Raw genomic sequence first — 26,145 nt, forward strand, 5'->3', positions numbered from 1 at the left:
GCTGCTCATATGTGCTTACTGAGGGCAGGAAGAGTCTCAGGTCTCTAGCCCTCTGACAATGAGCCCCACTTTCTCTGTCTGTCCAGGGGGTATGTGCCTGTGCTCAGTGGGTGTCTGGGGGCCTGACGGAGTGACCAAGGCAGAGGAGAAAGTTTGGGGATGAAGCCAACAGGGCTCCAGGATTCCTGCCTCTGCTTGAATCCTGAATACACTGTACTCCCTGCAAATTATTGTTGGAAAAAATAATCTTCTGCTGATATGAGTCAATTAACAAGCCAGAAAACAATCAGGAAACTTGTTCCTACATGCTTTTGTACAGGAAGGGCCCTGGTCTTCAAATCAGAGGATCTAGGATTTGGTCCCACCTACCTGGACATGTGAGTAATAATAACCACTAAAAGAAAGGAACCAAAATGTATTTAGCACCTAATAGGTGTTAAATGTTGTCCCAGATGATTTCTGTTCTTTACCTGAATTTTTACCCTAAGAGCTAAGTGTGGATTTTTCCTTCACAAAGAAAGAACAGAGGCACAGAGGAGTTTATGATGGTGCCAAAGACTACACAGGGTGCCAGACACCTCTGGTTGTTCGTCAATGTCTTTTTTCCTCTTCTGCCTTAGTAATAGAAACTCCCATTTTCAGCTGGGCATGTAGCCTTCTATATTAAAGTTTACATTTCCCAGCTAGGTGTGGCTATGTGACTACGCTCTGGCCATTAGGAAGAGAACATATGATATGTATAACCTACAAGGAGTATTTTATAGGAAGGAGAGGAACCCTTCTTTGCTCCTTCCTCCTTCCTGCTGGCTGCACTACAGATATGATGGCTGGAGCACTAGCAGCCATCTTGTACTATGAGGTGGAAGCCATTGGCTGAGGGTGGCAGAGCCATAAGGCAGGAGGAGCCTGGGTCCCTGGCACCATGGAACACCACACAAGCCCTGGACCACCTTTGGCTTCTCTTACAGGACAGAGGACTCAATGTCTGCCTTGGTTAAGCCACTTTTATGTTTGGGCTTTCTGTCAACTAAAACCAAAATTAATACTCACTGGTTTAAGTGGTAGAGTGATTTTTTGAACCAAAATGGATTTCAAAGCCTTGGAATTAAGCTGCATCAGCTCCCATCTAGCCTCTTTGCACCTCAGTTCACCTTCTCTGAGAAATGTGGGTGTGGTACCGCTCATTCCTTTGTTTTCTACCAGCTCTGCTTGATCCCACTTCCTGACTTCCTTCCCAATAATGTTGCAGCTAGAGAGAACACTGCCTCTCTTGACTCAAGGAGATACAGTGACAAAAGTATGTGAATCCACATCTATATAAAGCTCTTTCCCATCTCATGTGGAAGAAACCTTAAGCCACAACAGAGGAAAACATGAGAGAAAAAGAGAGGGAAAAAGAATGAGAAAGAGATATCTGAAGACAATCATTAGAGCCTGAATCTAGATATGGCAGGTAACAAGTATGCCCATACCCTTTCCAGTTGAATAGAGCAATACATCCTTTGTTTTTTGTTTTGTTTTTCTCTTAACTGAATGAAAATTGGTTTTCTATCACCTAAAATCATAAGAGTCTCAATGAATATAAAGATTTTTCTCCCTTAAACATTCACATATTCAGACCCTCCAATCCTGAGCAGAGGTCACCTCTTCCCAAAATGTTCACTGAGCTGCCAGCCTCTGCTCCCTCCTCAGAACCGGCATCACTTCCTCTGCGGCTTCCTTTTCATCCTGTTATTGGCAGAGTTTTTCACACACAGACGTCATCATCATCTCCTCTGCTGGAGGGTAAACTCCCGGGGACCAGGGGCTGTGTCTGAGCTGTTGCCGCACACCCCGTACCCGAGCACAGTGTCCAGCAGGTGGTAGGCAACTGGTGACCATTTGCTGAAGGGACAGGACCAGATTTTCATCTGGCCAGAGCTGGAGCCCTTAGCAGCACGGAGAGTGTCCCAGTGTGCCAGATGACACCTCAGAACCATCAGGACAGAGCTAAATACGTCCTGGCCTAAATGACAGTCTAAATGCTGCCCAGTCTCGTAATGGAACTTGACAGCCTTGTGTAAATTCAGCAGTAATAACATTTCACATCTTGCCACGGATTTCTGGTGTGGAAATGTGGCCCCCAGAAGACCCAGCTCTGCAGTCCTGCCCTGCCCAGGTACTCATATCTTTGTCCATAACTGCTCGATCACTTTCTTGGTGGGGAAGAAAAAAATGTATTTACCTCCTAAAGAGCAAAGAAGAACTGTTATATCAAGGATGGTTGTTTGGAGGTTTTGTTTTTTTTTTTAATATATAAATAACAGAAATAAAGTTTTTTTTTTCCCTATAGCCTCTCTTCCTGTTTGTTTTTCAAATCGCCTTAAAGGATTAATTTTACAACTACAGGGAAATAATTGTGGGGACAGTAGGAAGAAGAAAAAGAGGAAACAAAAGAGTAAGAAAGAGAAAAAGAAGGGGAGGAGGATAGAGCTCAGTGGTAGATCGTGTGCTTAGCAGGCACGAGGTCCTAGGTTCAATCCCCAATGCCTCCACTAAGATAAAGAAATAAACCTAATTACCTCCTCCTGCCAAAAAAAAAAAAAAAGCAAGAGAAGTTAGAGAGACAGAAAGGTAGGAGGGAGGGAGAGAGAGAGATGAACAAACAAGAGACTAGAGAGAGGAGCCTGGCCAAAGGAGGGGCGAGGTTTCCTCTCCCTTGAACAGCAAAACAAAATGGAGTTTGAATCAGGGAAGCTGGAAAGGGCTCGTGGGAGGAGATCCTTGCAGCAGCAGGATGCGAGCGGACCAGAGCCGCAAGATGGAGGGCGTCCAGGGCTGGTCGCGCAGCAAGCAGGAAGGGGACCGGCGGGAGGAGGTCCCACACTGTGGTTTGGCACCAAGCCCTCCCTGGTGACACTGGGAAAGTAGGTCAGTTTCAGAGCTGGCTGGGGGATGAATGGTCAGCCAGGAACAAGCGGTGGGAAGTGAGGATGCTGAGTGAGAGGTTGACCTGCGCACAGGACCTGGGAGACCGGGTGCCTCCCTGGGGCACAGGGAAGAAGGAAAGCCAATAGACAGAACTGTCCAACAGACTTTTCCCCAAGGGTGGGACTGCAGTGTATCTGTGATGTCCATTACAGGAGCTGCTTGTCACCGGGCGCTCTTGAGCACTTGAAGCGTGGAGAAGGACTGAATTTTCTATGTTATTTTATCTTACTTAACTTAAATTTAAATTGCCACATACGGCCAGTGGCTACCATCTTGGACAGCTGGAGTCTAGGAGCTGTGTGGATCACATTCAAGAAGGAACTGATTGCCAAGAGGAACCAAAAGGCTGTTTTCAGAAATGCCGTTAAGTGTACATTTCAGGGGGCACACAGATAGGTGCATTTAGAGGGTGCCTGGGTTAACCATTAAATTTGTGTATTAAATTTGTTTAATATATATCTGAAAATGGAACTAGTATATCAAGCCCATTATTTCATGTTGGGCTATTATTGCTTGGGAAGGAACTATAGTGAAATTTTTTATAACTCTAAAAAAGTAAATTGATGTAAATAAAAAGTACACTGTGAAAAATATCACAGAGGGTTTAGAGATATGGAAAAAGTAATAAGCATATTACACATAAATGAAATCAGATATCTGGCCCTTTGTGTCTGGCTTCTTCCACTTAGCATCACGTCTTCACGGTTCATCCACGCTGGAGCATGTATCAGGATTTCATTCCTTTATGGCTGAATAATACTCCATTGTACAGATATACATATTAAGCTTATCCATTCATCTGTTGATGGACATTCGGTTACATCTTTTCGTTATTGTGAGTAGGGGTGCTACAAACATTCATGTACAAGTTTTTGTTTAAATACTGGGTTTCAATTCTTTGGGGGTATATACTGGGAGAGGAATTGGTTTGGGTAATGAAAAAGATAGAGGAACTAAAGGGGGAGGGAATAGCTCAAATGGTAGAGCTCATGCTTCGCATGTATGAGGTCCTGGGTTCAACTGCCAGTACTCCTCTAAATAAATAAATAAGTAAACCTAATTACCTCCCCTCCAAAGTTTAAAAAAGATAGAGGAACTAACTATCTGTGGAACTAGACAGTGGTGACATATGAACAACACTGTGAATGTATTTACTACCACTGAATCGTACAGTTTAAAATGGTTAAAATGACAAATTTTATGTTACAGGTATTTTTAGCACAATAAAAACTGTTTTTAAAGAAGTAATGAAGAGAGTAAGTAGCTGGCTGAATAAAGACCGAGCTAATTCAAAAGATACAATGAGGAGTCTGAATTGGGATGTGAGGTTTATCAGGGATCCTGGAGTTTTTTAGATCTAAACGTCTACCCAAGAATCATTTCTGTGAACTCTCTGGTAGAAAGGTCAGCTTAGATACCTAAAGCACAAGCAAAAAGCAAGAATAAATAAATGGGACTACATCAAACAAAAGCTTCTCCAAAACATATAAGAAACTCACATAACTCCATAGCAAAAAGACTAACAATCTAATTTTTAAACGGGCAAAGGACTTAAACAGACATCTTTCCAAAGAAGACATATAAATGGTCAACAGGTACGTGAAAAGATGCTCAACATCACTAATCAACAGAGAAATGTAAACCAAAACTACAATGTGGTATCACCTCATACCTGTTAGAGTGGCTATCATCAAAAAGACAAGAGACAACAAGTATTGGCAAGGATGTGGAGAAAAGGGAGCCCTGGTGCACTGTTGGTGGGAATGTCAACTGCACAACAACCCCACTACTGGGTATATATCAAAAGGAAGGAGGATCTAGAAGAGACATCCATACCCCCATGTACACTGCAGCATTATTCCCAGTAGCCAAGACACGGAAACAACTTAGGTGTCCATCTACAGATGAATGGATTTTTAAAAAAATGTCTCTCTCTCTCTCTCTCTCTCTCTCTCTCACACACATACACACACAATGGAATATTATTGTCCTAAAAAGGAAGAAAATTCTTCCATTTGTAACACCACGGATGGGCCTTCAGATCATTATGCTAAGTGAAATAAGTCAGACAGATAAAGACAAATACCATATGACCTCACTTACATGCAGAATCTTAAAAAAAAAAAAACCCAAAACCCAAGCCCATGGATACTGAGAACAGATTAGTAGTTGTCACAGGCAGGGGGTGAGGAGAGGGCAAAATGGGTGAAGGGGTTCAAAAGACACACATTTCTAGTTATAAAATAAATAAGTCATGGGGATGTAATGCACAGCATGGTGACGCAGTCGATAACACTGTACTGAGTATTTGGAAGTTGCTAAGAGGTAAATCCTAAACAGTCTCATGGCAAGAAGAAAAATTTCATAACTATGTACGGCGACGGATGTTAGCTCGACTTATCATGGTGGTGATTTTGCAATATATATATATATATATATATATATATATATATATATATATATAAAAACACACACATATATATATATGTAAGCACATATATCAGATAATTACGTTGTACACCTGAAACTAATACAATGTAACATGTCAATTATACCTCAATGTTTAAAAATGTTCATCTCACAGGACTTCTGCGAGTGTTAAAATAGCAACTCACATGAAGTACTTCGTGCAGATCCTGGAACAGAATAACTGGAGAATAAACACTGGTTGTCACAGGTATTAATGGGCACAGTTAGAGGGGGAGTGATCTGAGTCAAGGGACAAATGCTACTGAATTGCATATCTAAAGGCGGTATTGGCTGCACTGTTCCGCACAAGAGGATGGGAAGATTCTAAAGCAAAGAAATCAATGGATCCAAAAGGTCTCCACATGGAAGAGTTTTAAGGTTATTTAAGTAAACTGATGGAACCGCCTCCCTCCACACTTGAGCCCAGCGCCCACTGCAGAGCCCCTTCCTGACAGACAGCTGCCCGTCTCCTGGGGGAGTTCCAGTGTCTGAGTGCCATCTCCCCGCTTCCTAGGATGGTCCCTTTCATTGGCGGCTCAAAATTTTTCGCTAAGACTTCCTTCCACCGAGCCAGAGTTATTTCCTTGGAACTTCAAACAGCCGGCTCTAATTCTCCACTGTAAGCAAAGGAGACTAATTCAACTCCTATTTCCAGATGGCAAAGCTTTAAAACTCTGAAGACATGCACCGTGTCGCCCCTTCAAAGTCTCTTCTGTGGGGGTTCTTCAGCCCTTGCTCATGCATGTGAGTCATGAATACTCCTTTCCATTCAAAAGCACACCTGTCGATTCTCCCCTCTTTCCTCCAGATAGAATCTGGCATTTTCAGAATATTTTCAGAATGAGATCCCACCCCAGGAAACTCTGTGTGCAAAGATTGACAGGCATTCACTACAGTGAAATAGGCAAGCCTGTATTTCAAGTCAGAGAGGCAACTGAAACGAGTTTCTTCCAATTTCCCCTCTATATAGGAATCATTAATGATGACATTGGATGGAGGGGTTCAGCGCATGCCAGGTAAGACGCTGGGTGTTGAACAGAACTCGTTCCGTTTCATACTCCAGCAGTTCTGCCACTAAGCAGCTAATACAATCAATCGAGAGCGTGTGCACACCTTTCGGAAATTGGGTCTTATATCCCAGAAAGGAGCTCTATTCTATGCTTCATTTGCACTTCACTCATAAAAACACCCTTTGGTAAGAGCTATTTGATGTACAAGGTCTTTTTTCCTTTTTTTTTTTTTTTTTTTTTTTTTTTTTAGCTTTGCCTTCAACCAAGAGGCCACGCTTGCATTCTCAAAGTCTGCTTAACACGTAGAAGGCAGATCACATCGGCGTGGGCTTGAAGTTTCAGAAAACATTCTTTTCCCATCTCTTTTCTGGGAGGGATATTCATTCACTGGGGTTCTTTCTACTTGTGGCTGATTTTCAAAAGAAAAAAGAAAGGAAAAAAAGTTCCAAAATCCGTGATGTGGAACTGAGTGTGAGGAAACAATTTAGAACAGAGGCTCCTGAGAATCTGATTTGTAAGAAGAGTAGAAAATCACCCTTCCAAGATCAGACAAGATCGGGCGCGTTCAGAGTGGTATGGCCATAGATGAGAAAACAACAGCATCATTCTTGATCTAAAAGATAATGCACTTCCAATACTAACATAAAATCAGAGAGTAAATTCTTCTAGTTGAAGCAGAGCCAGGACTCAAAAGATGCCAAGTCATCAGTTAAAAAATGGCAAATTTTACTACTTCCCTCCTTGATGGAAACACCTAGAAAGACAATAAACCTTTACAGAGCTGCCAGTTTCTAACACGCTGGCAGCCAAACCTAGCAGATGCACCAACAAGAAAGGCAGATCTAAACCAGCCCAGCAGGGGCCCCATTTGGCAAATGGACAGCCAGCCACCATACTGGTTTCTATTTCAGACAACAACATTGTCCAACACTGTCTAATAGAGTTAACTCAACCAGCTGTGTGGCTGACAGGTCTGCACCTGCCTTCAGTGTCAGATCTGGCTTCTGAACAGCACCATCTACCCCAGTTCCCACCACGGAGAACCACAGTAGAACATTTTCCCAACGTACAAGTTCAGGACTAGCTCCAGTGCGTATGACCTGCTGTGACACTGAGGTTAGGTTTATCAAAGACGTACAAATGGACCCAGAGTGAAAGGAGCTGGAGCCCAAGGGGCTTTCAGACCCAAAGCTGAGGGAGGAGTCAGTGAACCGAACTTGCCATGAACGCCGTGTTAGCTCCATCACCTGGATCTGTCAGGAGCAGTCAGATCAGCCCCCGGAGATGCAAAGCCTCAGCTGGAAGGTGAAGGCAGCACACTGCAAAGGCAGCTCAGTGGCGGAACAGCCAACAGCGGCGGAACAGCCAACAGCGGCATTTCCCACATGCAGGGAGGTGCATATGTTTCCATTTATTTGCATTCCATTGACTATGCAGAATTCTTAATAAGGCCAGTGGAAGAAGCTGAACCTGACAACAAAGCACAAGTTGGGAAACGAGGCATCAACTGGTTAAGGGACAATTGGGAAGCTGGGACTGAGTCTACTGCCCTTAACAACAGCAAGCCCCTCCCTTCAGAAGAACGGCATGGGCCCAGCCAACCATCCGAACATCCTGATGAAAGTGGAAAGTACATACAAACACATTTTTTGACGATGGCAGCTTTACTGTCTGATTATTTATCAAGGCAACTGCTCCAATGACTGGCTTCTCTCTGCCTATGTGGTAAGAGACAGCATAATGGTATCCTGTTCTTAAAACTTTTACTTTTTTTTTTTTCAACCAAGAAGAGTAAGAGAAGAGAATCCAAACCAGAAGTGTGCTCAATGCAACGAACTGGCGTGATTCCTATAAAACAGAAGCAGGTTGTCAACAGAGGCACTTTAATGGCGATGACAAGCACTGGATTTGGAGTTAAACTGTTGGGGTGTGTGCATTAGCTCCACAACTTGCCAGCTAGGTAAACTGGTGCAAGTGGTTACTTCACCTCTTTGAGCCTCAACTTCCCCACCTGTTAAATGGGGATAATAACAGCACCGACCTCATGAAGTGGTGGTGAGGGTTACACTGGCTGGTAAACAGAAAGAACCTGGCACAGGGTGCCAGGCACACTCTGGGCACAGGGTAAGTGCTGACTGCTGTGGAAGTTGTATTATTATTAATCAATGTCTTCGCTTCCTCCCTGAGATTGTTGAGAGAGGTGGAACAGAACTGCATCTTCCAATCCTCTGCAAGCTTTGCCCTCTGGATTTGAAGGCATAAGAGCTGGCTTATGGCTTTGCCACAAATGTATCCCATCACCTCCACGAACTTTAGTATCTTTATCTGTTCAATGGGAGTAATCTCATTGTGACTCATAGAATTGTTACGAGGATTAAAAGACACTGTATTTGAATCTAAAAAGCTCTCTCTATATAACATAGATAAACAATAGGTCCTACCGTATAGCACAGGAAACTATATTCAATATCCTGTAGTAACCTATAATGAAAAAGAATATGAAAAAGAATACACATGTGTAACTGAATCACTGTGCTGTACACCAGAAACTAACACATTGTAAACTGACTGTGCTTCAATAAAAAAAAAAAAATTTAAAGCTCTATACAGTATCATTGTAATAACTGTTCATCACGTGTATGTTGGGGGGGCAGGGAACCAAGCAAAATGAGAGTCCTGTTAGCCACAGATCTTCCCACAGAGCCCAAAGCTTCATGGCAAGTCCTTGGGAAAAGTAAAAAGAGAGCGTTACATTAGAGTGTCACCCAACTTCTCATGGGGACTAAAAGATTGATAGTGGGAGCTTTCCATACATCCTGAATTTGCAGGCATTTATATACACGGAGGTCTTCTCGTTTCCCCCTTATTTTTGGCACCTCCTGTTGGGAAGAGAGGTGCTAAGGTGAAGCCATTCATGATGAAAAAGCAGAACTAAAAAGCCACAGCCACAGCAGGACAAGCGCAATGTGCCTTCTGCTGTGTGGATTAACAGAGACACCTAGTGTTGCAGGGGGGAGCTGGCCCGGGACGCAGCTCTGAGTAGGGGATGATGGCTCAAGTCAGCAAGCATCCTCCACCCCCAGCTCTTCTTCCATCAGCCTCCCTTTGGGAATCCCATCAAGGCGGTCCTCCCTCCCCCACTCTGTCTCCTATGGAAGCTCTTCAAATATCTCCTCCAGCTTTAACAGGACAGGGATGGGGTTGGTTAGGTAACGTCCAAAAGGACTTGTCTTCTGGAGGACTAAGTAACTGATGTGAGGAGGTGGCCAGTATCCCTTGGACAGCCACTGCTCCGTGGTCTTTCTTGCCCTTTAAACAACCAGTGGCCCCTTCTTCAGAGGCAGTGTGACCTAGTGGTCAGAAAGACCCAAAATGGAGTCTATCAATCATGATAACATATTTTTTCCTCATTTCCATATAAACACAGAAGTCTTTTCAGGGGCTTTGCACACTCTGTTCCCTTTGCCTGGCTCTTTACATGCCTACTTCTCTGCCTTCAGCTTTCAGTTGAAATGTCGCCTCCGCAGAGATGCAGTCTCTCTTCACCCCATGAGAGAATGCTCCTCCCAACCTTGATGCTTTCCATCTCAGTCCCTCCTAGCTTCCCTTCTCAGTAGCCAAAATCACATGTAATTATTTTATCTATCTGATTCCCTTCTCAGTTTTGTCTAAACTCCCTATTACGGTGACCCTGTGAAGACTGGGACCATATTTTTATACTCATCGGTGTGTCCCCTACAGGAATGGATACTGAACACTGGATAAACTCTTCAAATGAATGGATGAATGCAAATGTGACTCTTGCCCATTAATGATATGACCTTGGAACGGTCACTGAGTCTCAGTTTTCTCATATATAAAACGAAGCTATCGCCTACCTGAGAAGCAGTTAGAGCACCGGACATGGCAGGCACTTTTACACTTCTGCATCAATTTTAAGATGCCGAACTTTTGCATTTTATCCTTTGGAAATAAAGATCATTTTATAATTGTTGAAGCTTTAGGCTACATAAGATACGGTAACATCTCACTGTTATGTAGGACTCAATCTCTTCTTACATTTGAAAAACACAGTCCTCTGGAAAGACATGGTTATGTGGCTCTCTGTGTCTATTTACTGTCTCAGAGCAAGTCAGCATCAGCGCTAACATAACCTACCCCACAATTTCACCACTGCCTCCCCCTTGTTTTCACTCTAAGGGAAAATCTCCTCCCTAGTCTCTTAGTTAATGAGACTGCCTTTTTAAATTTTTAAAAATCTGTTTTTCTTTCAAAAGCCCAAGGTAGTTAAAATAATGAAACTCAATTAATATATGCAGAGTAATCCTGCCATCTTGGTGGCATTTTTTTTATCCCGCTTTCTTGGTCATTCTGAGGATTATATTATTACACAAGAACTAGCATTCATAGGTCACTTAGCATATACCAGGCCTTGAGCCAAATGCTTTTCATGCCTTATTTAATTCTCACAAACTCCCACTCTGAGTGGGAACCAGCATTATCTCCATTTTACAGATGACAAAAATGAGGTCTAGATGTATTTATTTACTTGCTCAGTGTTCCACAGCTAATAAGTGGCAGACAAAGCTAGAATCTGATTCAAAAGTCTACGGGATTTATAGGATGGAATCCTCCAAAGGCTAGAAACTTATATCAAGCACCAGTTATGCCCATCAAGGAGTTTTCTGTCTGGAAGAAAAGAGCTATAGTTGTCTGGGTAAAATAATATTTCTAAAAATTTATTTACAATATCCCCTTGTTGGTAAAATTCAGTTTTATTAAAGGCAACCGTGTGAATGTAAAGGGTGTAATACATGAACAATTTAGCATAATACTATAGATTAGCTGCCAAATATGCATATTCATCGAAGTTCTTGTGAAATTAGCAGAAACCAAACTTGAACCCACTTAAACCACTAAGGAAGTCTGGTGGTTAACATCTGAAAAGATCAGCAATAGGGTGGACTTCAGGTACAGTTTGATCATGGCTTGGCTTGTTCTCCATACCATACTTCTCTAGTCCTGTCCCATGTGTGAGTCACCATTATCCTCAACCTGATTTCTGCTAGGGTAGAAAAATGGCAGCAGAAATTCCAGGCCTCACATCTGCACACTTGTCGTATGTCAAACAGTCCTGAAGTTCTCTCAGCTAGACCAACTTGGATCTCATGCCCATTCCTGAACCAATTGCTATGGTGAGATGGATGGGATTTGTTTGTTTGTTTGTTTGTTTGTTTTTTTTAATTGCACTGGCCCAACAGAAACTACCACCACTGCCTACATATTGGGGGAGGAATTTGGGAAAGCACTTTATGCTCCGCACTAAGCAAAGCTTAGTGAAATGGCACAGGGCAAAGAAAAGGCAAATGAGGCTCCAGATACAGCCTGTGCAAGCTCAGGGGTCACTGCGTCTATCTACCTTGTTCCCCTGCTAAACCTCTCCAATGACTTCCCATAACACCTGAAACAAAACCCAAAACCTTCACTGTGGCCTTTAAGACCTTACAGAACCTGGTCTGCCTCTAGCCTCTTACCCTGCCCTATTTTTCTTCCCATCAGATGCCAATACCAACTTGACATTATGTGTTTCTTCATTTATTTTTGGTCTCCCCTCCAGAATAGGAGTTTTAGGTGGGGAGCCTCTGTCTGTTTTGTTTATCACTCTATGTATCTCATACCTATAGTAAATATGAGACACATACTAAGTGTTGAATACATAAAAGGGCAAAATGAATGAAAACAAATGCATGTATTCATGAATGAATGAATGAACAAATGAAAGAATGTGATCCAGGCAATCAGAAGATGAACATAGGTAACAGATGCCAGGGGACTGTTTTTATTCTGTTTGTTTTGTTTTGTTTTCACCTAGTCGGCTGAAGTCCTGTGTTCAGAGCTCCTATTTAAGAAACACTCTGTTTTGAAAGCACAAGATTTATTAAACTCAAGACCTGTAAATGGTTTAGAAACGCTCATGACAGCCTCCTCCCCCATATCCTATGCTGAGCGGAAGATGTTTGCCAATGGGTTAGCCTTTCTGCATATATGTGAATAGAACACTTTAAAAATCAAGGCAGACAACCCCATTATGACCTGGCATGCACCCAGTGTCAAAATTACATATTGGCTTCCCTCTTCCTTTCTACCTTTTACTTCCTTCCTTCTGCCTACTCAGAATTACTGAGACTCCCTTGCTGATGTCTTTGCTCAATTCTTTGCATCCAATTAATATTTATTGGCATTCCTCAGGGATGCACGAAATCTGAAGGGAGTCATTCTAGAACTAATTTAAAGGGAGTTGCTGACTCTGCACTTGAGCTTTTGACTATTCTAATAAAAATTCTCCCAGGAAAGACCAGCTCCCTCCCTTTGTTCTCTGTTTGCTTTATTCTTGGCAATGCCAAACATCAATCTCTATGATAATGACAATTACTGATATTGATGGTGAGGATATTACTAACATTTTCAGGAAGGTTTTGTGGTTTATAAAACGAAATCCCATGCGTCATGTTTTTCTGATAAATTAACTAGAAAGACAAACAAAATAACTCAGCCCACAATGGGAGGATCTTTGTATGCACTTTACAGCACTGGAAGACTCCTAGGGCCTCAGGAAAATATACCTAAGGTGTCTTCTTTCCCTGAGAGGCCAGAGAATCAGTGGATCAGGTGCTAAAGTCAGAGAGGCAATCTTGATCCTGATTCTACCACTAAGTGATCCTGGGAAAGTCATTCTTCTCTCTGAGATTTTTTTTTTCTCATGAAAAAAATGGAAATAATAATACCACTATTTCATGGAGTTGTTGTAAGAATAAGATAAGATAATGCATGCAAAAGCCCTTAACATATTGTCCAGATCAGAGCAAGTGCTGTGTTAGCAATCAAATGATTTACTCATTCAACACTTATTTTACTGTCTACACTATGCCAGGTACTGGTGTACACAGATAAAATGGACAAGGTCCCTAGAGTTCATCATCACCATCACCATTATCACCATCACGATCAGCATCATCATTATCATCACCACCATCACCACCATCATCATCATCACCACCATCATCACCGTCAGGTTCATCACCACCACCACCATCATCACCATCACCACATTATTATCATTAATCATAAAGGACCTAGAAGGAAAGAGGACTGATTCAGAGGAGCAGCACCTCTGGGTCTGGAAGAAAGAAAACTTAAGCTCAGCATACCTTTGCCACTAAGCAGTCTGTCATTTGTGAACCCCATGTCTTTCAGGCCTCACTTTCCTCATCAGCAATAAAGCATAGAGAAGTGATTCACAATCTTAATGTTGTAAAACCAGTTGAAAATAATTTGTTACAACTAATAATATATTTTATGAATCTGAGCCATAAAGAAGAAAAATCAGATTCAAACCATAGACTTTACGAGGTTTAGATGATAAACTGACATTTTCAGCCATAACTCTTAACAAGTAGTATGGATTCCATCAGGCTCCTTCATTTGCTGTTTATTTGACAAATTTCAGGATATTGCAGACAAGCTGGACACCTTCCCCACCCAATATGAGAAAAAATATTTTCTTCCAGTTTTAGAGGAACATCTACAAATTAATCCAGTCTGATATGTGGGAACCCTCCTTGCTTACTTTAGTAAGTTCTTGACTTTGGGCAGGCCGTTAGGCACAAACAACTCAAATTCTCACCTGCAAGCTGAATAGAGAAGTAGGTTTATGAGCTAGGGCCATGTAAAATGACCACTTTGTCCCAGAAGTGATCCCTGTAAGTGAGATATCAAAACTTCCTGTCATCAGTCTTTGATACCTACCAGTCTTAAGGGTCATGGAGTTCTTATTTTGGCAAAGAGTATAAATAATAATGATTATGATAAAATAAATATGACATCTTATGACAAAATAAAACGCTTAAACAGACCATGGAGATGATACGAGTATGTAGTCCAGGTGGCAACTAAGGTGAACTTGGCAGCACTTCGTGATCTAAAGGTCACTTCCCAAGTCCAGGAGACCATCTCCAGGTAGGAGGAAGGTTCTGGTACAAGATGGTGGCATAGGAAGCACCTGAACCCACTTCCTCCCATGGATACACTGAGTCTACAGCTATGAAGCAATTCTTTCTGAAAGAAATCCAGAAACTAGCTGAGTGAGTCACACACATCAAGTGAACAAGAAAATATTCACATCAAAATGGATAGGAAAGTCTGAGACACATTCTCGCCATAAAACCCAGCCCTGGCACAGTGACAGACAATCAGGAGGGAACTCACAAATTCCAGCTTCTCCCTGAAGAGCGAAGGGTTGGGACCCAATATCTAGAGCCCCAACTTTTAAGACCTCTAGATAGGGAATATGGGATTATCATTATCAGCTCTTCATATTTTTCAAGATGAGCTAAAAGTATAATTTTTGGTGAAACCTTACAAGTTTTAAATGTTTGGACTTACTCAAATTTTGAAAGCAGTAAAAACATTCTGGGAGTCAAAAAAAAAATACAACGTCAAGTTAATTTGTGATATCTTAAAGTAGTACAATGGAGTTTAGATCCAAACAAAACTGGATTTGAATTCTAGCTTTATTTTATGTTAGCTGTGTGGCTTTTGTCAGGTTATGTAAATTTCTGGTCCCCATTTTCCTCATCTGTAACATGAGTTATTATAATTTACAACTGACCTGCTGGCAATCTATCTGACATCCATTTCCCTCTTCCTCATTCTTAACAGAACTCATATTTGTTGAGACTTCATGTTTCCTATAAGAATCCATGGGCTTGGGGGAATGGAAGCTTAAGCCATCTCAGCTCTAAGAGCAGGTCTGGTTTGACTTAACCTATCTGCCTTCTCAGTGATTGGGTCAGAAGTCCAGAATTAAGCCAGCCAGGATATGGCACTTTCAAAATAGTTATTATTGGCCCCAGATGGGCATGGACAAAGAAGTCATCTAAGGAGTTGCTGATAGCAAACCTAGGTCATGAAGGAAGCAGTTAGAGAACAAGGACTATACTCCCCCCAAAACAGGGTCAAGAGATCATAAGGAAAAGAACCAGAACCTTGACCATACTATACCTGAAGTCCACCCTGTCTCCAGAACTCCAATAAAATAACTCAAACACATAATTGAATTTAGTTGATTATTACCTGCAGCAAAAACACCATTCTAATTCACACCTAAGGATTAAAGATAATGCATTTAAAGTGACTGGCACATAGGAGGCACTTACTACATGATAGATTGTATCATTAAAGTACTTTCACATTTCTACCACATCTGATTTTAAAATATATGTGCTTCCATAATGTAACCTATGAAACTTGAAGCTTCCCTTTTCTCCCCAGCACACACACATAATGATGTATTAATTAAACTGTTTAAACTTCCTTTTATTAATAGGAATGAAAATGAAAAGGAAATGAGCACGTGTCTCAAGAGAGCTGTCCTCCATCGTGCAGGAAACTGAGTGATATATGTTTATTCCTTGTGTTTGGATCAGATTTAACTAAATGAAGCAAACCCTCAGGACCTGGCTATGGGGATTTGGACAAGAGGACACCAGACACCAGCAGATCAGCCAGTTCATTCACCAAACTTTGGGGCCTGTGTAAAATGTGGCTGGCCTCCCCTGCCCACGCAGAACCCAGCTAGCATCACCAAGCTGACAGTGACTCCTCCATCTCTGGGATCCACGCCAGGCTTTGAGGCACCAGGAGCCTGCACGGGGGCTCAGTCACACCTGCAGGCAGGCAGCATCCACGTGGAGGCAAGAGAAGGTGGAAGCAGGGAAGCAAGAGGACAAAGGCGGAGAACAGGTGGAGAGGCCTATTCTGGCTGTCTAGCTCCCACCTGGAAGGAATGACGAGGAGGACTTCTGTCCTGCCTATGAGGAGGAGGTGCATAGACAGACACCCTTCCAGGAAAGCAAAGAACGGGCAGGTTATAAATGAACTGGCCCTTCACACTGCGCCATATGTCCTCCCTTGTGGTTCTGTGCAACAGCAGAGGTTTTCCAGATCATGTCAAGAATAAAACAAAAGCAGAAGTTTTGGGTTTTTTTTTTTTTCCCTTTCCTGAGTATGACCTCCTCCTCTTTCCAAATCCAACGCTTGGCTTGTCATCTATGTCATGCCTCCCGCCATGTATGGTCTTGGTTTCCTTTAACTCAAAGCATTCACTGCTCTGATGATTTGCCTGGCAGTTCATCATGTGATAAAGTTTACTTCTTCCATATAGTGATTTATTGATGAAAACAACTGGCATGAGTATTTAACTCTTCTAGGTTAAAGATCAGATAAGATTAGCAATGGCTGTAGATTGCAGACCTTTGGAAAGTCCATAATACCCATCACGATGTCTAGCGTGTAGCAGACATTGTCCAGACACCTGCCAGGCTCCACAACAAAATCAAGGCTGGGAATAGTCTCCAAGGGAGAAAAGGCAGCCAAAATTCACAGCCCAACTCTTTCCCTCCAGTGTTCTCCTTCTCCTCAGGGATTATTTGTCAATTAATGCTTGAAGTTTCTCAAGGTTGAATTCCCTCTTCCGATTCTCCATTCTCCCCTAGGTGATCTCACCCAATCCTGGGGCTTTAACTGCCATCAATAAGCCTCCAAACCCATGTGTTGTATTTTTCAGTCTTAACTCGGACTCTTCTCTCTGACTGCCTACTTGAGATTTCCACTTGGATGTCTCAAAAGTGTGTTCAATTGAACACGTTTGAAACCAGATACTGCTCCTGTCTCCCTCTCCCACAATTTGTTTCTTCTTCAGTTTTCTACAATGTACCACCATCTACTCATCTGTACAAGTGAAAAAAAAAATGTTACTACGTCTCTTCTGTCACTTCGTATCCATCCATCATGTTTTGTTCATTTTTACCCCCAAAATATGCATAAGCCCACCCACTTCTCTCTGAATGCACAACCTTATGCAGATTTATGTCACGGTCTCCTAACGGGTCCCTGTGCTTACACATTAAGAACCCCTGCCTCCAACAAACTCTCTGTCAGCAGGCACCAGAGTAATGGAGATGGTGCTTTTCTTTGCTTTGTCTTTTCACAGAAGAGAGCTGCAGCACATCATTAGTGTATGTCACCAAATTAACAAGTTTCAAAGTGAAAACTCCCCTCAAATTCAACTCCGGAGGAGAAAGATCAACACACATTTCTGTTGGCATGCTGGTTCCCAAATCCAAAGACCTGCATCTGGCCTAAAGCAAATTTGGACAATATTTATGCTTTGTATGTGATCCCCAAAACAACCCAAACCACCTTTCCCTCAAGGTAAAGGCACAGATGACTTCTGGTCCTTTCAAGTTGTCAGCATCGGGTTTTCACCATTTGTCAAGCTATTCATTGGATGCCAATTGGAAGTGATTGACTTGCATGGCAGGGTTGGCATACGGTACTCTCGACTTCCAGCCAAAAAAGAAAGGGCTGTGTTCCAGGAGAGATGCCACAAACAGAGATGATGCTGAAGAGAGGCTATTGACTTCACTCTCAGGCTGGACGCCCAGGGAGCCCAGCCCACCTCTCAGGGGTCCATCAGGACACAAGGGGAGTCAGGTCAAGCTGTGCATCTGGCCCAGGGAAGGAGGAGAATTAACATCTGCAGGGGGCCAATTACATCCTAGATACTTGGCTAAGTATACTGCACGCATTTAAGTGTCACCATAATCCTCTATGGTTGGAACTGTCCTTATACATAATCAAGGAAATGGAGGCTCAAAGAAGGTAAGTAACTGGCCCAGGATGACCCAGATAATGAGAGGGTTTGGACAATGTGCTATCCAAAATCACATTCCACAAAGTCACAGAGGCTCGTGGAATACACTTTGGGTCCTCAGTTTGGCACATGCCACTGCATTCTCTCACTACGTTTCTATTTGAGACTCAGCCTCCCCCACCTCCCCCCATTCCCGAGTCCAGTGCCCCAACCAGATTTACAGCACAGGCCCAGAGGATGGCTTGGTCTCCTGGGTGCCCAGTGTCACTGCCAGAAATGTTTGTCAAGCATATGGTGATCCCACAGATAAATATTTGAAAAGAGCTATCACATTCACCCAGGGAAGTCATCACTCCGGTCAAGCTCAGAGAATTAACTGTGCAGGCTCCTTTATTGGCCTTAAAAAAGAAACCTACGGTGATAATTCTGATTATCAAACAAAAAATATGCCAGCCAGGTTTAGCTCAGTCTCTCAATGGGTCATTAAACCAGTAATTTTTCCTATGTTTATTTCAGAAAGGAAGATTGAAAAAAAAGGATCAAGGTAACTTGAATATGAATTAAACTCACTCTCACATATATCTTCCTTCCATTTCCCTTCCTGTCAGGGTAATGATTTACAACGTTGTTGCTTCTTAAAGCAGGAGCTGGACTTCATAAATCAAGGAGTTAATGTAAAACACATAAGTGGTCAACCCAGGTGTCATCAATTAAAGCCAAATAACTTCCCTTCAGTACTAATTCATATCTCTCCTGAGAGAAGATGTTCTTTTTTTCGCTGCTCTGGGCTGTAGATTTACATGAGTGCTTCTGTTCTATTTCCAACGCAGTGACTTCTCCACATCCTCCTCCCCTAACTGAAACAGGAGCCAAGGGACACAGAGTTGTAATTTAATTGGTTAAAAAAACAAGATTGAATTATCTTTCCACACTTCCCAATTCCCTGTCTATGTACAGCTTGCAGTATGACAAGTATAAATCACAGTGATAATAATGATCATGATGCTGATCATCACAAGACGAAGACAATAAGGACTTTACAGTTACTTGTGAAATGCCTACTACATGCCGCACGCAATGATAAGTGTTTTACCTATATGCTTTCATTTAATTCTGCTACACTGTGGAGAAATGACTCTCCCCGCTACCACCACACACAGAGGCATTTTAGAAAAAAGAAACAAAACCTGAGTTCAGAGTGGTTAGTAAGTTATGCCTGGTAAATATGTGGCTGATTCAAAACCAAGTTGGCAGTTACCCAGCCCGTGAACTTTTCTCTATGCCCTTCTTCCCACTGGCCACGTTCCTCCTAAGGTAATCTTTTGGCAAAAGCATTTAGGTATATAGAAAAACATCCACCTTCTCCCTCCTATGACCTCTTCCTCAATAAATGTAAAATGTGTCCCCTTCAAAGCGGAAGAGGAAACACAAGAATGTGCAAACACGGTTTATCAATAACAGTCACCATTTATAGACTGCTTCCCATACATCAGGCTCTAGGCTCAGAGACAAAACTTTTCTTATCCCCGTGTTACATCTGAGGGAGCAGACTTGGAGGAATCAAGTTGTCTTGCCCAAGTCACTCTCCTTAGATCCAGGAGGGTTCAGATCAGGGATTCAAACCAGGCAGCCTGCCTCCAGTGCCCACACTCTTACCCGCAATGCCGTGCTGCCCCCGGAAGACCTCATCAACTAGTGAACCAGACAGACTCTCGGGACAGAACTGGGCAAAGTGGCCGAGGTTCTGTGCCAGTGAAACAGGTAATGGTTTACCTTCCCAGTTCCAGGAGTTGCCAGCGATGTGCTCTGTGCTTGGCGAAGGAACAGATGTTTAATAACTTTGCAGTAGCAAGGAGGAGGTTACATAACATGGCTGAGCTATTTTTGAACTTTGGAAAACGCTGACTGCTCTTTTCAAAGTGCCTTCTGTAAAACCAGGAATATTAAACACAAAGAACACTCCCCCTTTTCCCCACTTTTTTTTTTTTTCCTGAAACAAGGACAGACATGGGTCCATGGGTAGGATCATTAACCCAGCAACTAGTCCTTGGTCCAGCACTGCGATCAGTAAACCGTTGTGACAATATCCTAACCCCACAAGTTCTGGGTGTAAGATTACAGATAACGTCCATGAGGACCACCAACGGACACCCCGAGACGTGACTCAGTCAGTCAAAGCGGGATCCCTGAACCCTAGTGACTCACCATGAAACCATCTGGGGTGACTTCATCTGAACCGCTTCTGAAGCTCTCTGCATCCTCCTTACTACATAGTGGAAGTAAACAGAGCTGTTTGTTTACTGGATTCTTTGCAAAATAAGGCTTCTCGATCTAGCTGAAAATGTAACTTTCAAAGCTCCAAGTGAGAACTCCTAACTCTGGAGTCGTGGGCTTGCCTTGAACAAGCTGATGGGTCCCCGTCAGGTTAAAGACAACGTGCATTCTCTGCCTTCAGCTACCCAGACTGAAGATCCTTTACTGTTAACAACCTAAATGTCCATCAAAGGGGGATGGTTAAATAAAAGATGGAACCCACACAATGGAATACAAAAAAGCAACTAAGATGAATACACTAGAATTACACGTGTCCTCATAGATCACGCTTGAATCATAAGGCTGAGGTAAAGGGAATTCTAACACGTCAGATACCATTTATGTATATTAAAAAGAACTACCCTTTGGGTCTAAGGTTGCACATAAATCTATATTGAAAGTATGAAACATGCGCTTGGCTTTGCACACATACCAAATTCAGCATAGTGTTTTCCCCTCCCACAGAGAGAAAGGGAGATGAGCGGGGCTGGGGAGGGGCATAATCGGGACTTCTACACTAGCAGTGATCATTTTATTTCTTTCAAAATTTTGAAACAAATATGACATGTTCACTTTGTTCTCTGTGGTGAGTATGGGGGTGGATGTTTAAACAGATTCTGTACTTTTCAGCACTATTCTTTTTTTTTCTTCTCTATTAAAAGACAGTCCTCGTTACCTGAGTTTGTCTTTAGACAAATTTCCCCCATCTTCATCAGACTGCACCTTCTTTGAGGAGATAAGTTATATCTTAATTCATGTATGATTCCAGAGGCTGGCACAGGGTTCACTGGATGGAAGGAGCGATGGAGGGAGGATGGAAAGATACTTAATCCTTTTCTTAAAAACTGCTTTCTTTGGGCTTTCTCCAGTTCCTCATCTTTGCCTCGTCTGGCAAGGTCCCATTCTTTCCTGGGTGGGTTTAAGAAACGCTGTGATAGTGGGGCAGTGTGGCAAGGACCCACTGTTTGTGCCATCATCCAGCCACACACACTATGGGCACCACCAGCACTCCACGGATGGAGAGACGTTTCATTAAACACCGGGCAGTGGATAACGGCTTACCACACTCAATGCGTTACTTCTCTGGGGCTGAAATACCATCTACAAAATTGCTGCATTCAAAGTGTAACTCCTGGAGATAGCACACCAGCATCTCACAGCAGTAGGGTTTTTTTTTAAGGAATGGAATTCAGGGTGGTCACTGGAAAGAGATCTGAATGTCTTGCCATTCATCCTTCTCAAATTCCTTTTCCTTGTATATATTGTATTTCAATTGCCCTACAATTGAGTTATGTTTCTATTAAAATCATACATTTCTCAATATTCCAGCTGCAGGGCACTTATTATGGGAAGTAAGAATTCATTAGCTCAGCCCTCATCTCTGGGCTGGCAGCAGCCCTGCCTCTGTAAGACACTCCTGTGCATCGCACCAATTTATCTGAGTTCCTTCCTGATATCTGGACAATTATTTAAAGTGCTGAAAGAAGCAGTGTAGAAACAAGATCATTAAAGAGGGGAAGAGGAGAGGGGAAGGGAAAACCTCAAAGGACCATGATTTCTTAATTCAAGATTTCACTTTTCAGGTAAACGTCAATTTCAGATAAAATCTTTAAAACACCCCCATCACACACACACACTCACACACACACACACACTCACACACACTCACACACCCCTAGCCCCAGATTAGAGATAATCCCTGAACTGTAGCATACTCAAAGTCCTAAAACCTTCCAGAAACATTTTAGAGTGACATGCTATTCTGTTGATTACAAACTAACCCAGTTTGCTGACTGTAATTTCTGATGAGCAATTTCACTGCTCACTCTGACAGTCATTAAATAATTCCCAGGTGCAAGGTACCTGGGCTGAGCAGCACCTTTCATGCATCATCTCATTTAATACTCATAACAACCCGTGGAACATCGGTTCCCAGGGCATGTTCCCTAGACCAGCAACATCTGCATCACTCAGGAGTCTGTTAGAACTGCGTATTCCTGGAGCCCCCTCCAGAGCTGCTAAATCAGCATCTCTGCTGGTGGGGCACAGCCATCTTGCTTTAACAAGCCCTCCCAGTGATTCTGGTGCACGCTGAAGAGGGAGAACCACTGCCTAGAAAGTAGTGTCATTGTCGGCACTTTGCAATGAACAACGGACGCCCAGAAAGGTAAAATGAGGGTCCTAGTCATGTGAAAAGTGGAGGAGACAAGATTTGAACCCTGGCAAGTCTCACTCCTCAGCCCAGTCCCCTAATCACAGTGCTACCCTGCTCGTTATCTGAGGAATGAGCATGGATTAAATCGGCGAACATCAGGCAAAAACAGGCAACATGGGTGTAGGAGTGACTGATCTAAATCTCAACAGCTGAGCCATAATGATGTCCCACAAAGAAAATGACACTTCTCAGAAACATAAAATTTAACTTGAATGTCCACCAAGATGGGAGTAGTTAACTAAATTATGATACATCCATGTCATGAAGTACAGTGCAGCTTTAAAAGTGATGTTTGCCAAGATTTCCAACGACCTACAAAAACACTTTGGATGTAAGAAGGGAAGACATTCAGATACAGACTCCGAGTCTAGGAGCACCAGGGTGAGCACGTCTCCCAAAGCGTACCAATGTTGGTGAGGATGTGGGAAGTCAAGTGATTTCACAAACAGCTAGTGTGAATGACACATCGTATAGTTACTCTGTAGGACAGTCTGGCAGTAGATACTTAAGTTTTACAATGCACGTGTTCCTTGACTGCAAATTTCTACCCCTTAGAATCAACCCTAGAAAAATACTCGCGCATGTGCACAGGTAAGGATGGTTATCACTGCAGCTTAGTTTCTAATGTGAAAAAAAAATATGAAACAATGTAAATTTCTATTATTATGAAGACTGGATACATAAATCATGGTATACTTCTATTGAAGAATGCAATGCGTAGGTTACAAAAACATGTAGATATTCATATATATATTTATATACAAATGCACACATGTATATCCACATGCGTCTATATATCTGTGCATGTTCACATGTATGTTTTCATATGTGCATATACCTATATCTACATATATTCATACATGTGTACATACATACATATAGCTATATATACACACATACATACTTAAGACATAGGTATATCTAGAGGATGGATGGATGGATAGATAGACAGACAAATAGATCTCAAATACAGGTTTCCAAGGTATGTTGCTGGGTAGAAAAATTAAGTTGCAGAAAACCAAGGATCACGTTACTTAAAAACAAAAGGAGATGAGAAAAGAGAAAGAGGGGAGAGAACAGAATCAGACAAACAAATCCCACGGCCACACACCCCACATGATCTATTTTCAGGGAACGTTTTCAGCAATGACTACGTTATTACTCTTAGTATGTAAACAAACAACAAAACTGATCCCACTTTGGGAGACAAGCAAAGAGCCTGCTCTTACTGGTGCAGCGTGTGCGGTGGGGCCTCTGGCTTCTCCGCCTGCCCGTAGCAGCTGGCCTTGGCCTCGGGGATGTAGGAGAACTTCTCCAGCATGGAAGACGCGGCGGTGGTCAGGATGCCCAGGCCGTCCCTCACTCTGGCCTCCAGGCTGTAGTCCCAGTCATCATAGGAGACCGAAATGAGCCCCGATGGAAACTCTTTGGGGATGAGCTCGGTGTTTCCTGAGACCAAGCTGGGGACAATCCAAAAGAAATCGTACCCGGTGAGGCCGAGGGAGCGGGCCTCGCTCAGGATGAGGACAGCCTCGTCTTTGGAACAGTAGAGCAAGATGACGGAGGAGTGGATCTTCTTCAGCTGGACTTGCGTCTTTGCATCCTCGAAGGATGTGTCCAGTGTGATCACGTTCTGCATGTCCCAGCCCACGAAGCTGTTGTCCACTGTGGTCTTGATGAAGCTGATGAAGTCCCGGTAGCCAGGGAAGATGGTGGTCACCAGGGAGAAGACATGCCAGTCGTAATCCTGCATGATCTTCAGCATGACCGTGGCTTGCTGCTGGATGGACGCTCCGAATTGGAAGAAGGTGGACGTCGGATCCTGCCAACAGGTAAAAAGAAAGCAAAACAGAGGATGAGGCAGAGGGCAGCTGACATACAGCCATCTGTCTTTATAGGCATAAAGAAGCTCCTTCCTAGACGGGAGGGAAAATAAACCCCACATCTGCTCACTCACCAACATTCCTGAGCACCTACTATATGCCAGACTCCGGAACAGACCCTGGAAAGGCAGAGATGAGAGTGGGCCCTGAACTTGGAACCCACAGCCCGGAACAGTGAGGGACATCTGTTATTTTCTCAGCCCATCATCTCTTCCTTTCATTTTCCTCTCCTTCGTCCCACCACCGCCCACCCCCATTTGGGGTCCAAATGGTTCCAACAGAACAAACTCAATCCGGCCCCCAGACTCAGGACTGGGAAATGAAGCCGACAGAAACAAAACGACTTCAGGAGATAGAGGGAGATTCCTGACGACATCCTTGGAGCAGGTGGAGTCGGCCATGCCTGGAGCCATTTACTCTGGACCTGCTGGTTATGTAAGCCAACAAGTTCCCATGTTCAATTAAGCCAATGTGAGTAGGATTTCTGTCACTTGAACTCTAGATTCCTGTGTCACACAGAGTATGATAAATGCTAGGTGGACATCTGTCTGTTCAGTCAACAAGTATTCGTTGAACACCTAATTGTGTGGCAACAGTGTGTGAGAGCTTGTGGGAATGATGATAAGACAGACAAACGTGGTCTCTGCTTTCATAGATCTGGAAGGAATGCGAGGAAGAGCAACATCTCTGGACTGGGAGCTGAGAGAGGCAGAAGGGGATGTTGAAGAGAGAGGCAGAAGGGGATCCAGGTACAGATTGGGGGAAGTGGGAGGACCCTAGAGTCAGAGGAGCCCTGAGGATATGCCTTGACTGTTCCAGGAACTGGAGACAAATGCATCATGGTCTGTGATGTAGGGGGACGAGACGACATGGAAGAGCTTGGCAGAAACCCCATCATGTATGGCCCCAGGAGCTATGGGACACCTTATTCTGAGAATCGGGGCAAGCCGCTGAATGCTCTCACACTGCAAAGTGACAGGGTAAGCTCTGTTGGGTTAAAGGCCCTCCAAAAGTCCAAACATCTCCCCAAGTCATGGTCTGATCATGAGAACAAATTTTCATTTAGAAAAAAGCAGGTGATGCACAAAGTGGTACCATTTCCAAACTACCTTCACACCCCTCAACTTGTCAAATCCCTGGGATGATCCTATGAAGCTGGTATTGTTGGCGGGGTAATATGAGGCTCGAGATGGTCCCACAGCCAGTCAGCATCCAAACTCACGTCCTGATTCCACTTTCAGCCCCCCTTCCAACACACCACCACAGCCTTCTCAGGATCACTGAAGACCTGCATGATTAGACCCTTAAACCACGTCACCGACCGACTGGCATGGCGCAAAAATGCCAACTAAACAGAATGTATGGCTCTGTGTTACAGCAAAACAGGATTTGATAAATACTGAGATCTGTTTTTTTCTGGGAACTGAAAGAATTCTCAAGGGGTCCTCATATTGCTTTCATTTTGCATTCCGTATTCGCCATGTGCATTTAGTACAACCTCAACAGGGCAGATATAGGGTTTCCATCTCATGTGTGTATGAGTGTGTGTGAAGAGTGGATGATCCCATTCGT

At 43.1% G+C, this 26,145-nt stretch overlaps 1 protein-coding gene across 4 annotated transcripts in view; it reads right to left on the reverse strand.

Moving 5' to 3' along the window:
• GRIN2A (glutamate ionotropic receptor NMDA type subunit 2A) overlaps positions 1 to 24,505 on the reverse strand; it is a 154,561-nt gene extending 130,056 nt beyond the window's left edge. For 3 of the 4 annotated variants that reach the window (XR_012500420.1, XM_074346763.1, XM_074346761.1), the window contains exon 1: positions 23,920 to 24,505. Coding sequence is in view for 3 of the 4 variants with exons in the window: in XM_074346763.1 (XP_074202864.1) it covers positions 23,920 to 24,455 (536 nt within the window). In the remaining variant the exon portion in view is untranslated. Of the gene's footprint in view, positions 1 to 19,935; positions 20,306 to 23,919 lie in introns of those variants that run through there. The other variant, XM_074346762.1, reaches the window with a different exon arrangement.
• Between the last annotated feature and the right edge of the window lie 1,640 nt (positions 24,506 to 26,145).

Source organism: Camelus bactrianus, chromosome 18 (assembly GCF_048773025.1).
Source record: "Camelus bactrianus isolate YW-2024 breed Bactrian camel chromosome 18, ASM4877302v1, whole genome shotgun sequence".
Classification (NCBI taxonomy): domain Eukaryota; kingdom Metazoa; phylum Chordata; class Mammalia; order Artiodactyla; family Camelidae; genus Camelus; species Camelus bactrianus.